Consider the following 14,255-nt stretch of genomic DNA (forward strand, 5'->3'; position numbering starts at 1 on the left):
CCCACACCCACGTTGTTCTGATGCCATGTTCTTCATGCTTCTATCTTTTCCTCTAATTCTGTACACACCATCCAGCAAAATCCATGTCCTCACCATCTGATGCCACTCTTCACTCTCTCTCCTTTACCCCCAGGATCTGTCATTTCCTCTCCGCCATCTATACCTCCTAATACCTTCTTCCGCTCCTCCATCCACCTCTGATCCCATTCTTCCCCTACTCTGTCCACCTCTGATCCCTCTTTTCCACACTTCCCTACATTGTGATCCCTGTGCTCCCCAGAGCTCTGAGGCACATCCCTGTGTGTGAGTTGCTTGTGCAGGAGCCTGCATGTGTGGTGGCCCCAGGGCAGGGATGACACAGACCCGCTGGAATGAGAGGGAACAGAGTCTGGGCGTTCCTCTAAAAACGCACTATTAAACCCAGTGCAGTACACAATGAGCTCATCTTAATTCAGGTCAGATGTACATCCTGCTTTCTCTCTCTTTCTTTTTGTCTTTTCACTATTTTTTTAATTGATTACATAGTTTGAGCTTTATTCGTCTGTACCGTGCTTACCAGTTTTCTCTTCTGTCTACCTCCTTCCTTTCTATTTGGATTAGCTCTACAATTTATTCGGAGCCAATAGCCACTTTTTTTTGCGGAGAACTAACAAGTTCGAGCACGGGGGCAACTTAAGCTTTCTGTAGAGGTCACACACTCGTATACGCAGGACGGACCTCCCTCCTTATCACAACTTTGTGAATGCAATCTAATCATAAACAATAATAAAAGACATCTTGTTTAAATTGTAAAGTTCATGAGGTCAAACTTTATCCATAAACAGCCCATAACATCCTTTCTCTCTATGCTCATGCACCAGTGCAGTGCACTTAGAAGGCAGCACCACTGGGTTATTACAGGCATGGAAAGAGTTATTATGCAATCTATACGATATGCAGTGTGTATCATGAACCACCTATCGGCACCACTGTATCAATATTAATTCAGTATAGTAGGTCAGCGGTGCTATTTTAAACAATTGATGAAGTAGTGAGTATCAGATTACACTGTATGTAAAAGAGCATGTACACATTGTGTTTAGACGTGAACATCTGTTCTCAATAAGTGCTCACTAGCTATAATATCTGACAATGATCGTGGATTAACAGGATGATCGCAAGCTTTCGCAATCAAATAGAAATGCAAATGTACTTTGTCACAGACACTTATACATTTTAATAAATTGAACTGCTACAATTCAGTCTATTAAAACCAAATCTTCTACCCAGTGGTTCTTCATGATCAATCAGCACACTAGCAAATCTCTTTGCAAAAACACAGGAAGTTAATATCACTCTACACTTTGCATGAAACCTTGCTGTTAAGAAGGCATGAAGACCAACATCTATTTCTGCTACTTCCCTTAAAGGCAAAGACAAGGACCACAAGTAGAAGGGTGCTGAAGGTGTGAAAAATATTGTGCATTTAAAGCAGCATGGGAAACACAACCACAAATTGACTTCCTTCAAACCTGTGCACAATGTGACAGCCAAACTTACAAGTTGCACACAGTACGCCCAGGGTGGGACACCGCAAATGATAGATGTATAGGTTTAAAGATAAATCCACAATCTAGAAAAGCGAATAGACTCTCCGCATAGAAAGAGCTGCTTTAAAGTTAATGTGGTTATTGTCACATTTGTACAAAAACAAAATGAGACAAAGTTCTATTTTCATTATTGAAGGTAAATTGAAAAACCTTTTGGTTAAATGGTGAAAAACCAACACTGCCTGACATCAGCAGTTAGTGGTTTTGAGGGCTGCATCTCATAAGTTCAAATATTGTCTTTAACACTTTAGTAGGTTTAGACATCTGTACTGTACATTTAACAAAAAAAAAATAATAGTTGAAAGCAGTACTTAACTATCAAATTATCGGCAACTGATGATGAAATCTGCCACATCTGTACTGTATTCACGTAGCCCAGATGCATTCAGGTTGATTGTGCTATGTAATGGAAACAATCAGGCTGAATTCCTTTGTGCAGCCAAAATAGAAGAATGTCATTTTTTAATGCCTTGTGCCCACACCCATCCACCCAGCAAGCTCCACTTACAAGTGAAAAGGCTGAGGTTTTCACAGAATGTTGTATCTCACATGGTTGACTAGTAATGTCCAACACATTTAACTCTGACATAACTCAGCACCAGATGTTTGTAACTGAAAAGCAGAGAGCATTCAGAACAGTTGGACACCGCTTCACTTTGCATGATAATGATAGCCGTGACATTAAGATCTGCTGGCTGTTTCTTATGCCTGGTTTTAACACTGGTTTGTGTCAGTGCAGCTCCCCCAAGACCTCCTTTAAGGACTCAGAGCTGAGGGAAGGAGAGAAAAAGCGAGAGCGAGAGAGGTCCTCAGGTTTCACAGCTGCAGGCCCAGCTCAATCCTAAAGTAAATGGACTTGAGGAAAGCCAATCCTAATTGATTCCAAGCCTCAAAGCTCTTTAGTAAACATTGTGGAGCAATGAAAATGACTTGTTATCCTAATTCATTGGATGCTCATGCTGTGCACTCAGCAGAGCAGAGGAACAAAATGAAGAAGCAGATGGAAGTGAGATTAAACTGATTTTGTTTGGTGATTTTGTCTCATTTAGAGACATATTTACCACAGAGCCCCATAAAGTGTGTTGATACTAAAAGATTTATAGACCTGCAATGATCAGATACACAACCTTTACCAGTCGTGACAAGGATAACCATTTTTTAATAGTCTCTTAGGTTATTATGGTTCAAATTAAACACAAAGATTTACATAGCGGGAACCTAACTGTGCTTCTAGTTTTACATGATGACCTTGTTCACAAAAGCACAGTAAATCAAAACATATTGAAGCCTACAATTCTCATGAATTAACAGGCTAATATCTGGACTGTGTTGGACTGAGTACACCAGTCTGTGAAGTGTCCAGCATGGTCTCTATGTAGGAAGTTCCTGTGGAGAGACCCTGTGCACAGAGGCTTTGGTGAGCCCTAATGGCTTCCTGTGGAAGTTCTGCTTTTCAGTGGAGGGGTTTCCTCAGCCCATTTTCCTGCTGATGTGAACATTTCCAGATCAGTTTTCTCTTGTGTGAATATTCCCATCCTATTCATGTTTCAGGATTCCGCCATCCTCGTAAACAAGTGACGCATCTGCAACTTTAGACCATACAATTGCTGCTCAGAGGTTGCCTCAGATCATGTGTGACAGATCACTGCAGCTGGCAACTTGGTGCAGTTCTGTGGCTGGCAACCACCACCACATGGCATACCGTCTCTGAATTTTGAGTGATGCGATTTTACGACAATAAACAATAACACAGCTCTCTCAACAAACCGGTAAGGGCTCTGTGGTCAGAAAGGGCTGCGAAGTGAAGTGGTGAGTCAGGTAAAGAGTTTACAATGACAGGTAAAGTCAGGTGAAGCAGGCCTGACAACGTCTCTGTTACTGGCAGTGATTGCTGCTCCTCCAAGGGGTTGAAATTCCATCCCTGTCCTCAACAAAGAGCCTGATGGGGTGTCAGTCAGACTTAGTGATGGGCCTCCCATCCAATATTCACTAGCTCCCGAAGCTGTAAATCTACACAAGACAGCCTCAACACAGGGCTGGCCTAACTCTGAGCCATCTCAATGTCTAACAAGTTTGCCACAGGCCTGGTTTACAGTAACAAAGCCCTGGCACAGATTTGAAGGTGGCTGAAGTTAAAGCACAAGGAATGAATGAGGTCAGTGGAGAGTCCTCATGTGGGAAAAAAGGTGCATAAATGTTTGTGTGCGTTTCCTATAACCGTTATGTCACTGACGTATTAAGACAGAACTGCAGCAGAGGGAAAGACGTTTCACTCAAAGAGATGACAGCCCTGCAAGAGTTGGCAAAATTTATGCAATCAATACCCAATGCAATACCCCAATCATTACGTACAGTGTGCATATACAAGTAATAAGCACAAAGAAGCAACCCACACACATTGTAATTAATATGGTTTCTCTATCTGCAAAGGTTCCAGAGAAGCAGAGCTCTAAGGCAGCTGCCATTCCCATACTGTGAAAAGAACTATTTTAGAACATGAAATGCTAAACCTGTGTAAAAGCGGTCACGGCTTAGGCTTCAACAATGACTTCATCTTATCCTCTGGGACCCTCTTTGGCATGCTCCGCTATGGGACAACAGTGAATGAACAGCAAAACACGAATGGCAAGTCCCACACACACTGCTCCAAATGTAATGAAACACTGACATTGCCTCAGAGACAATGGGGGGGATGACAGCTGGCACAGAAACAGAGGGACCAGGATGAGACTGAGGCTGTCAGTATAACAGGGGCACACTTGAGGTGAGAGAATCCCCAAAGATCACTGCGCTTGTCAGGCGGTTTTCAGTCTGTCATCAATTCTCAGCAGTGCTCAACAACTGCTGTTTCATGTCATACAGAAAAGAGAAAATGCCTCTCTCAGTAGCAAGTTTCATAAAACCTGTTTGTACCTGTTACTTGTATTTACGCTGCTGATGTTTCACGACATCTTTCGGCCACTGCGGTCTGCTTACCCTATCTGTCTATTTGTTGATGGAGCCTGAGTTATGACAGAGCTGGACTGAGGAGAGGGCAGGGCCTGCTGGATCACTATGCTGGTATCATGATTGCCCATTCGTGAGTGGGACTGCTGGTGCTGGCCTTGGCCTGCTTGGCCATGCAGTGAAATGTTCTGTAAAGAGAAGAGAGGAGGCGAGTGAGCACAGTATAGAGGTTTAGGACTCTATAAAGAGCATTTTCAAGTGCAAAACAACACAAGCATTTCAACCATTTGGCCTTGGACTTCACACATTCAGTGGGTGGGAATGGGTAATGAGGAACTAAGTAAGGTATCATCTACAAGCTTTTCTGTGCTGAGCTGAGAGTTTATTGATGACCATATTTCCTTTATTTTTATTTTACCAACAGTTTTTAACTGTCACATTATGAATATTCATACTAAAATAGCTGCAAGTGATAGAATACTCACACTCACGTATCTCTCACACACTTACAGTGCCATAAAGTATTTTGCATTGCAGTACAATTACTTAATCTTCACCATTATGATAGTATATTGCAGGATATGGAAATAAGACTATTTCATACTGTCTTCTTGGTGTTTTCTTAAAGTTTCAAATTTTTAACTCTTATCTTGTTGTGCTTTACACTCCCTGCAAGTCTTGCTCTGACTCGCCTCCTGCTGACTTGGCAAAGCCTCCCATCATAAACCACACAGGCTGGGCAGCCTAGACATGGCTGACCTGAGCACGCACGATCTCCAGAGCCAAACCACAGAGACAACAGCTTAGCTGCAGCAGGGACTGCACACACTCCCAGACCTTAGATAAGCAGTCTGTCTTGTGGTGATTTGACTATTACCCATGTTTCAGGTCAAGGTGCTTCAGGGCAGATGTATAATGCATAAATGATCATGTTCTTTGTCAAACGTCAGTGTTTGTGACTCTGCTCACATACAAGACTGTCTGGTCAGTATTTTTTCCTGATTACTGCTGAAAAAGATGTCTCAGGGGTCTGTCTGTCTGGGAGAAATAGGATTCCTTCTCTAAGCGATGAAGATCTGTTTGAAGCTGCAGGTGGAGAACCTGATATCTTTTGTCCTCATCTGTGATGGGTGACAAATCTCCACCTGCTAGCCCTGTCTGTCACTGTTGACAAGTCAGATGAGGTTAAAGCAGCGTGGCACTAGTGGCATCACGAGAACTAGACAGGGAACATATAGTTTGGATAAAAGAGAGAAATATAGCAGAAATATTAGCGGTGAATAAACACTTGTGGCTATCCATTTTTGAACAAATGGGCAGAATGTGGTTGCATGAGGTCTATGTGTTTCCAGTCTATAAAAAAAATGTGTTATCAGCTCATGCAGTGTGAGCCGCTGTTAGCGACATTACTCATGTGATCACTCCAGATAAGAGCTCTTAACCACCTAACCTCTGTGGCTTTGGTCTCATCTGTTTTTTGTTTTGTTTTTTTTAGTCTGAGTTTTTTTTCCTTTTTGTTCCAGTACCTGTTTACTGTCCTCTTCTTCCTGGGCTTTGCAAAATTCCTGCTCAATTGAGCAGTCCAGGTCACTGAACAAGCCCACCTCCTCACAGTTCTTTAAAAAACGTGTTGGCGTAGGTGTCTGGTCTGTAAACGAAGAAAAAATGTTTTTCAGGTTTAAAAGTAGAATGTGGACCTTTAAAAGTTAGAGGGAAAAGAGTTTTAAGGGGTTCCAAATGGCAAAATATATCCGCAAGCGTAGTGTTTTCGTGAAAAAGTTGATTTCATATTTGTCTTTTTCCTTTTCCATTTTGTGATATTGTGTGATGCTTTTGTAAAAGATGTATGCCTAATTCTCATTTGCATACCTGAAACATATATACAATGTAAAAACTTACGCAGGCAAAATGAACCAAAATGCAAATATGCGCACAACAGTATTTAAAACAGGAACCATGTCTGCAAGAAGTTAAATGAGACACGAGAAAGCATTTAAATCTGTTTTGACAGCGCAGCATGTTTTATTCTGATAATTTGGATAGTTTTACTGCTAACTTTTAATTTGATTCTGTGACTCTTCTTGTACTCTCCGATTTTTATGTCTTGTATTTTTTGTATTTTCTGCCTCATTGTTCCTTACTCTAAAAAAATGATGTCCAATTATGTGAGCCAAAGTTTTTACCAGCATGCACTTTAAGCAAGCTAATGGAGACCAATCCAAAAAGAATAATGAACGTACACTGTTGTTGCACATTGTGTTTTTAAGTAAGCATTACTTGTATTTAGCCGATGAGAGACACTACTTTTGACAGCCCAGTTTTTTGCTGACAAAGTACAGATCCCACCTACAGAGTGGGGTCTCATTTGTCGAGCTCAGTCAAGCTGTGGTATTCAGCTTGACATTGTGGGGGGTGCACGCAGATCGGGTTTCAGACTGTTGAAGGTGATTTTGGGATCACAGTTGTTTCAAAGGCTAAAAGCATACTCCATGGCGTGTTTATCCATTCTGGCTAGACTGAGGATTGACTCAAACTTTCGTCATGACGTGTGTACTCAAAACACAGTTTTACTCTGCAAATATACAGCGCCGTTTCGATCTGCAGAGACTGACGATATTACTCAAGCTCTATTAAGAAACCGAGTAATGTCAGTTTTTAGTCGAGTCAATGCAAAGCAAATAGAGCAGGTCAACTTTAGGTCATGAATTATAGTACTAAAAGTTAAGCGTAGACAATTTTGCATGTGACATTGTGTGTCTGAGGTGTGACTTTGTGTGCTGCATAACCACTGATTATTTTATCCTGAGTTCAGTGTATCAGTAAGAAAGTAGTCATAGTTGTAACTCAGGCGAAAAGCGATAAAGACGCCTGGCTTAGAAAATCTGATCCTACTGACTACCGAGTGTAAACAATAAAGAAGAAACTACTTGAATAGTCTGGCTGTAGCAATTTTTACTAGACGATGGCTGATGCATTAGGAATGTTATAAGGAGTAGAGATCTACACTATTGGATTGGCCGCTACTATTGGTTTGACTCTTACTGGACTTTTGAAACTCTAGATTAATGTCCAGATCAGCGGCTCAACTGGGCTTTTGCACCCTGTAAAACTTCCTTTCTTTCGACGTGATATATAGAATGATGACGCACCGAGTGACAGAAAAGCGCAAATCACATGAAGTAACAGGAAAGACAAGCTCACACATAAAATGCTCATTTGTCCAGTTTTTGTCAGGCAGCTTCTTTATATGTTACTGAAGTGTTCATTGTGAATGACACTAAGCTGTAGGGTAGCATGCCTCATATGATTTACATTATTGCAAACAACTTCTGGAGGCACTGTAAAGCATACTGATGATAGACGAGTGTGTCTGTGCATGAGTCACAAAGACACAGCTGCAAACAAACTCCAAGTTTCTTTCAAACCCTGCTCAAATAGTGAGGTAGTCTGTATTGAAGGAGCATAACTCACCTGATAACATGTTGTCGTTCTTTATGGAGGGGAACTTAAGGGTCATCTCATGTTTGTGTCGATGTATCATTAGATGGTCCTCTGTGGGGAATCGCTGTTGAAAAAAAAAAGAATTGTACATATGTAAAGAGACAAGTATGAGTAACTGATAGGAAATGAAGCACTACCCTAAAATAACATTCACTGTTATTGTAGTCATTCTTGACTACATCCTAAAAGAAACTTTTTTTTCTTTAGGTATTTTAACACTAGACCCGATCACAGTTTGTGTTTCAAGCACTTCCATGGTATTGCGCTTCTCCCTCATGCGCGAGAGATAAATCTACTCCGAATCCCTCTTTGGTGTATTGATATCACAGGCAGACATACATATACACATGCACATGTACGCATTGAGTTTTATCACGACAGTCTCACCTGAGAACAGCCAGGAGCGTTGCACACGAACGGCCTTTCCTGGTCCGAGTTCATCACTCTGGCCAACTTCTCATAAAACTACAGAAAAAGACAAAAGAAGAAAGCAGTGAGGAGAGCTGAATAATTTTGCTTTCCTTAGACGAGGGAAAATACGCTCGTGTCATGCTAGACATGAAACTGCTACTGCACCTGCACTAGTTTTCTCACGCTACAGTAATCTGGGCTCCACTAAAATGACATCAAGGCTGAGGTTGTGGAAACACTGGGTCCAATAACTTCAGCAAAACTCAACCACTGGGAAAACTTTTAAATATTTCGATAGATGGATTTTCTTTATATCCACGTTTTTATTGCACATTACCACATAGATTGTAACACACTTTAAAGCTGGTAATAAACAAAATGAACAAATGTATCTATATAGACATTGCTTCTCAGTACTTATATATTTTTTATTAAGGCAGCTATGTAGTAAGACAAAATTGACTTTAAATAAAAGGCACTTACATCTGGAAAAAATAGCTCCACATTTAAGTTTCAGCCATACAGTCATCGGTTTCTTAATGAATTGATTCGCTGGTTATACATCTTTTAGTGAGAACAAGAAAAGGAAGCAGCGGCTGTGCAGCCGTGCACAGTCAGAAAGTGCAGCTTATTTGATAGAAAGAAGAAAAGGAACTTTAGTTGGTGTTAGTTTTAAAGCTTAAAAATAAGCGGGCCTCAGGTTTTTTAACGTGCACTTTAGGAACTTCTCAGTGCACCCATATCATTTTAACTTTAAGAATTCAAAGCAAAATGGGACAAGTGATGGTAAAAGATAAAAACACTAAAAATAAACCTCTACAAATGATTTCAAATTTTATCCTTTTCCTCTTTTAACTTTGAAAAACCCAATCAGGCAAAACCAGTTAAAGAAGTCAAAATTTTCAACTGTATTTTTTTCATACATTTCAAATAAATTACGGAAACAACAGTTGGATTTTAAAATATATCGATCAACATCAAACGCATTAAACAACACCTATGTGAAATATGATATCCACATGATGGAGCGCACACATTCAAACATTTATATTGCACAGGTTTACAGCATCTTACTTTATTGTTCCTGCCAATAATTTTTTTAAATTATTTTAGGCAGGAATAGGAAGGAATATATCTTTTTATTATTATTACTACATTTTATTTTGACGTTTGACTTTTTTTTAAAAGTGATATTCAGGATGCCAACCACTTGTAAGCTTACCAAGGCAACACACACAGTATACTTGAAGTTTGGTCAGATTCTGAGCTAAATTTTTGCTTGCATTTGCATTTTTACTGAAACAATTTTTGTTAAGATCTTTGTGTTTAGACAACATTAAACACAGAAATTTATCTCACTTGTGTAAAAGAGAAAAACGGTTTTCGTCACAGTCTGCAAACTACTGAGCAAAAAATATTATTTGTGCAATCCTTGTACTTTTTTTTGCGACATCATACTTGGTTCGCAGCTTATTTAGTATTTCGAGATCTTATTATTGTTACAGTGCAAAAGTATAAACTATTCTTCTAATAAACACTAACAAAGAGCCTCTGAGCAGTCATCACATTTCAATAACACAAATGCCAAGCACTTTTAGACGGATGTCGTACCAGATGTTAAGTAAGTACGATTATTTGTCTTTTAGGGTGAAGGTGGACATGAACATGCAAAACATGCAAAACAGGGATGCACCATTATATATAAGGAACATCAGTACTGGCTTATATCAGCCTTGCTGGCTGCCATTTACCAAGTTGTGGAGAACTGAAAGATTTTAATGTAGTTTTCATTGTCTCCCGGCACAAATTATTACATACCGATAAAAAAAAACCCATATATGCTGCATTGGTACTTTCCAAGTTGTTATTTTAACATAAAATTTCTTAACCATTCTTGCATCCCTATTTCACACCCCACACATGGAAACCACACTTGGCTGATGTGTGGTTTCAATGCAAAGCCCACAAAGCGCTTGGGGTGTCTAGCCATATAAGAAATGGATTTTGTATTTAATTATTTAATGATTCTTGGCCTTATGAGCCTTATGAGTCTTGGCTGCATGATAGTTTCACAGAAACCTATTTCTTCTATGTTACAATAACTTAGAATTGCAGTTAAATAAAGAAAATTTGGCATTATGACGTAAAATGAGACACAAAACTTTTTCTGCTTAGTTTTATCTGCTTTTTATTGCACAACTTAAATGTAATCAGAGAAGGGGGTTTAATAAGACACTAAGAGTTTGATGATCATCAAATAGGTCTGTGGTTTATCATGTGTCCTCTCAGTACAACTAAAACATCTGCAGTATTTACAACACTGATACTGGACCACATCATTTTTATTTAATGGCACATTAAACATTTCCTTTTATCGCTTGCATTATTATCACCTCTCCCTCCTACCAGTTCACAAGAACCGCACCACATCTGTAATTCTGTAATAAGTCTGTAATAAGTCAGTGCGGCATGTCAAGTGTCAGGCATGAATACTTTCATACACTATGTGCATGTGTGTCTTTTTCATAGGTACAGGCTATTTCCTTAAGCGCAGTCAAAACAGTCAAATATTGTGTTATGCTAAGCAGTCCTGTTTTCCTAACAAGTTGTACTTCATGACCAAGCCCGCTTGAACAGGGTCTGGAAAGGGTCTCACTGTCAGAGAGCAATGAGACCTGGTCTCTCTTTCTATCACCAGTTCAGTTCTCTAAAACAGGGCCCCTAAAAACTCACCTGGTCTATTTTGACACAACAAACACGACCAACACTGCTGATCATTAAATAAAACTAAGCGCTAGATGACAAAAACAGTGTCTGTAGATATGGCGCTACTCACTCGTGTATTAAATAAAGGCCCCAAATGTTCATGAAACAGCATGAATCAGCTGTTGTGTTTCAACTCTTGTTGGAACTGTTGTTTACTAGCTCCCTTCTTGATTGCCAGTATGAATTTGAAACAGTTCTTGAAACATAAAAACTTTAAAGCAAGGCATTAAAAAAATAAGAGAAAAATTGTTTCCATAACTGTAAAAAACAGAAACGTTTACCTTCCTGTTCCTGTTTCTAAAACGGGACTCGATCATTCCCTCACATTTACTAGGAAATTCAAACCATATGATACATAAAACTTCCAGCCATTAATTCTGCGAATGCCTCTGCGAATTATCCAATAGCTTTCACACTTCAAATTATCAGCATTCAACGCCCTTTCCTTGGACAGGGCACTTGGCTCTCATTTAATATAGATGTTTTCATTTAGCAGAGGAAATTTGGTTACACTTTACATTAACTGCATCCTGATGTGAGTGAGGGGAAGGATTAGGGTCCGGCATTCGATTTCAAGAGGAACTTGGGAAGAACTCTCCAGGTAGAACGCATATTAGAATTTAAACAATATGGTGAGGAAAAGAAGGGTTGGGGTGCAAAGGCATATGGGGTTAAAGCAAGCACAAACATGCACAGCAATTCAACTCTCCAGCTCCAGTGCCATAACCTGGGCTTTTGAGAGTACAAATTGAAGGAAGGATTACGGCGAACCCTGAGACAACGTACACGGGACCTCTCTGACAATGTCTGCACTGAACTTCTGCTCTTAAACTCAATGCATGACTAGAAGACTGGTTTGACTGAAATATAAACTTCAAAAGCTTTCAATTACTGGTCTCTGACTCAACATAAACTCATAAATCAAAAAATTAACCCTCAGAGGTCTAGCATGGGATTAGCACTGCTCACATTATTCTAACTGTATTATTCTTAGCATTCACTTTGCAGAACTTTGCAGGTAAAGGCGAAAAGAAAGCTCTAGTATTAAAATAAAATGCTCTAACTTCTGTGGTGTACTTGTTGCTCAGACTTGAGACTGCCTTTATGTTTGCTACCTTTTCACACCTTCTATATTAGTAGAGACATTACCAGGGGTACCTCAAGCACAAGAAATGCAACTAACAGTTTACTGCTGCAATCCAGCTTAACATGTAAAAAACATATATCCATGAAGGTTAGTAAATAACACTATTATAGAATAAACAAGTGAATTTAAATGCATTAACTATAGCTTATGATACTTGGTCTAAGTTTATGTAAATCCTAATAATTATTATGAACTATTTTTGGATTATGTATTTTTGCTTTAAAAATAAAAAAAAATTGTCCAGCAAGTTAACTTTACTCAATCTGATAGGCTACATATTTTTATGGAGACAAATTATTGCAAAAGCTTTCATAGAAAGAAACTCCATCCCAGTCTACATTAAATGCTGAAAAAAGTCGCAACAGGCATAAATAACACTTTAACAGGCGTTATTACGACACCGAATAAAAACTCGGGCACAATAAGTGGAATCGTGTACGAGAAACATGTGTTATTGATAGTGCTGTCACATAAACATAATGATAGCGGCCGGAGAGCAATCAAATAATTAAAGCATCTTTCTCTTTTTTTAAAAAAGCCGTTCCGTCACAAAGTGCGCACCGTCAGCACAACCTTACTCAAAGTAACCCTCAACATCTTAGCGCTTAATCAAATATCGACTGGCCTGCAGAATGACGTAATCTTGATGAACATTGCTGTTCAAGAGAAAAAGAGGAACATAAATTTAACGTAAACAAGGATACCCTGGGGTAACAGCGTAACCACCGGCCCATTATATTCCAGACAGTCATTGGTGAACCGCAGCACGCACGAGTCCCGAAGATTAGCCTGCTCTGCGTATCCCTGGATGGGACAGGCATGACAATGATGCAGGGGTCCAGCTTCGGAGATTTAGAGCTAAATGAAAACTTAGAAGACGTGCCAAATTGGTGTGAAGTGCAACGAAAAGCGCCCGTTGCAATAAAAATGTTCGTGTTTTTGTCCTTTCAGATAATTTTCTGCAGACTTGCCTTAGCTGCTACTTGACAGACCGAGCTGCAGCGGCACTTGACTCCGCGATTCAACTTCAACAACAGTGTAAGAGACAGGCCAAACACACGGAGCGCGAAGTGACATGACAATGCACTCACTCAAACAAAACTCGCACGACACAAAGCTGCAGACACCAGGAGGTGAAAGAAATAAAACAAAATCACATCTTTAGAAAGACTGCTGAAGCGAACGAGAAAACAAGCTGTTGCATGAAAAAGGGAGAAGGACAAGTGAGAAGAATCGCTTTTTAAAAGAATAAAAATAAAAAGATGACAAACCTGCAGAGGCGCGTGCACGGTCCTCTGCATGGTGGCAAGGCTTTCAACTTACCAAACAAGTGCAGAAAATGTGAAGCAGTCTCTCAGAAGAAACCACGTTGGACTGAGAAAAGATTACAATACGATCTATTTAGAGAGCATAACGTCACCCTGGGTGACGTCACGTGGGATTCCTGAACTTCTAAATCATTGTGGTCCGCTGGTGGGTGGAGCCAGCGGGGGCGGAGTTTGCAAATGCACGCCCAGGGGCATGTATGAACACCGCTGGCCCTTGGTGGGTGTGGTCCAAAGCTGGAGCGCCAGTACAGAGCAATGAGTGCAAATAAACGTGCGGTGCTGCAGCTTCTATCTGTCAACTGCGAGAGCGATAAACGGGAAAACCTGCTAAACAGTCCCACGCGTGAAGTATAATCAAGACCCTGCAAACTTTAACCAACAAAACTGAAACTTTATAATAGGAAGCTCCCTACAAGTAAATAAAAATAATTCTACTATTTGCTGATTTCCAGCTCCATATCTTTATTCTTGGACTCAGTAGCTTTGAACATTAGCCACAGCCTCACAGCAAATCCACTGCTGAACCAAGACGTTTTAACTCCTCTTTTAAAAGCTACACTTCCTTTA

General features: G+C 40.0%; 1 protein-coding gene across 6 annotated transcripts in view; it reads right to left on the reverse strand.

The window, feature by feature from the left end:
* The window catches only part of creb5b (cAMP responsive element binding protein 5b), a 37,876-nt gene extending 24,100 nt beyond the window's left edge, over positions 1–13,776 (reverse strand). For 5 of the 6 annotated variants that reach the window (XM_085422743.1, XM_085422744.1, XM_085422740.1 and 2 more), the window contains exons 1-5: positions 13,632–13,762; positions 8,424–8,501; positions 8,007–8,100; positions 6,062–6,183; positions 4,566–4,723 (exon numbers count right to left, since the gene is read on the reverse strand). In XM_085422743.1, the coding sequence (XP_085278869.1) occupies positions 4,566–4,723; positions 6,062–6,183; positions 8,007–8,100; positions 8,424–8,501; positions 13,632–13,661 (482 nt within the window). In that variant the 5' untranslated portion in view covers positions 13,662–13,762. Of the gene's footprint in view, positions 1–4,565; positions 4,724–6,061; positions 6,184–8,006; positions 8,101–8,423; positions 8,502–13,631 lie in introns of all 6 variants that reach the window. The other variant, XM_085422745.1, reaches the window with a different exon arrangement.
* Positions 13,777–14,255: the final 479 nt, after the last annotated feature.

The sequence above is a fragment of the Rhamphochromis longiceps genome, linkage group LG11, assembly GCF_057381845.1.
Source record: "Rhamphochromis longiceps isolate RC_006_pf linkage group LG11, R_longiceps_female_GT1.1, whole genome shotgun sequence".
In the NCBI taxonomy this organism is placed as follows: Eukaryota; Metazoa; Chordata; class Actinopteri; order Cichliformes; family Cichlidae; genus Rhamphochromis; species Rhamphochromis longiceps.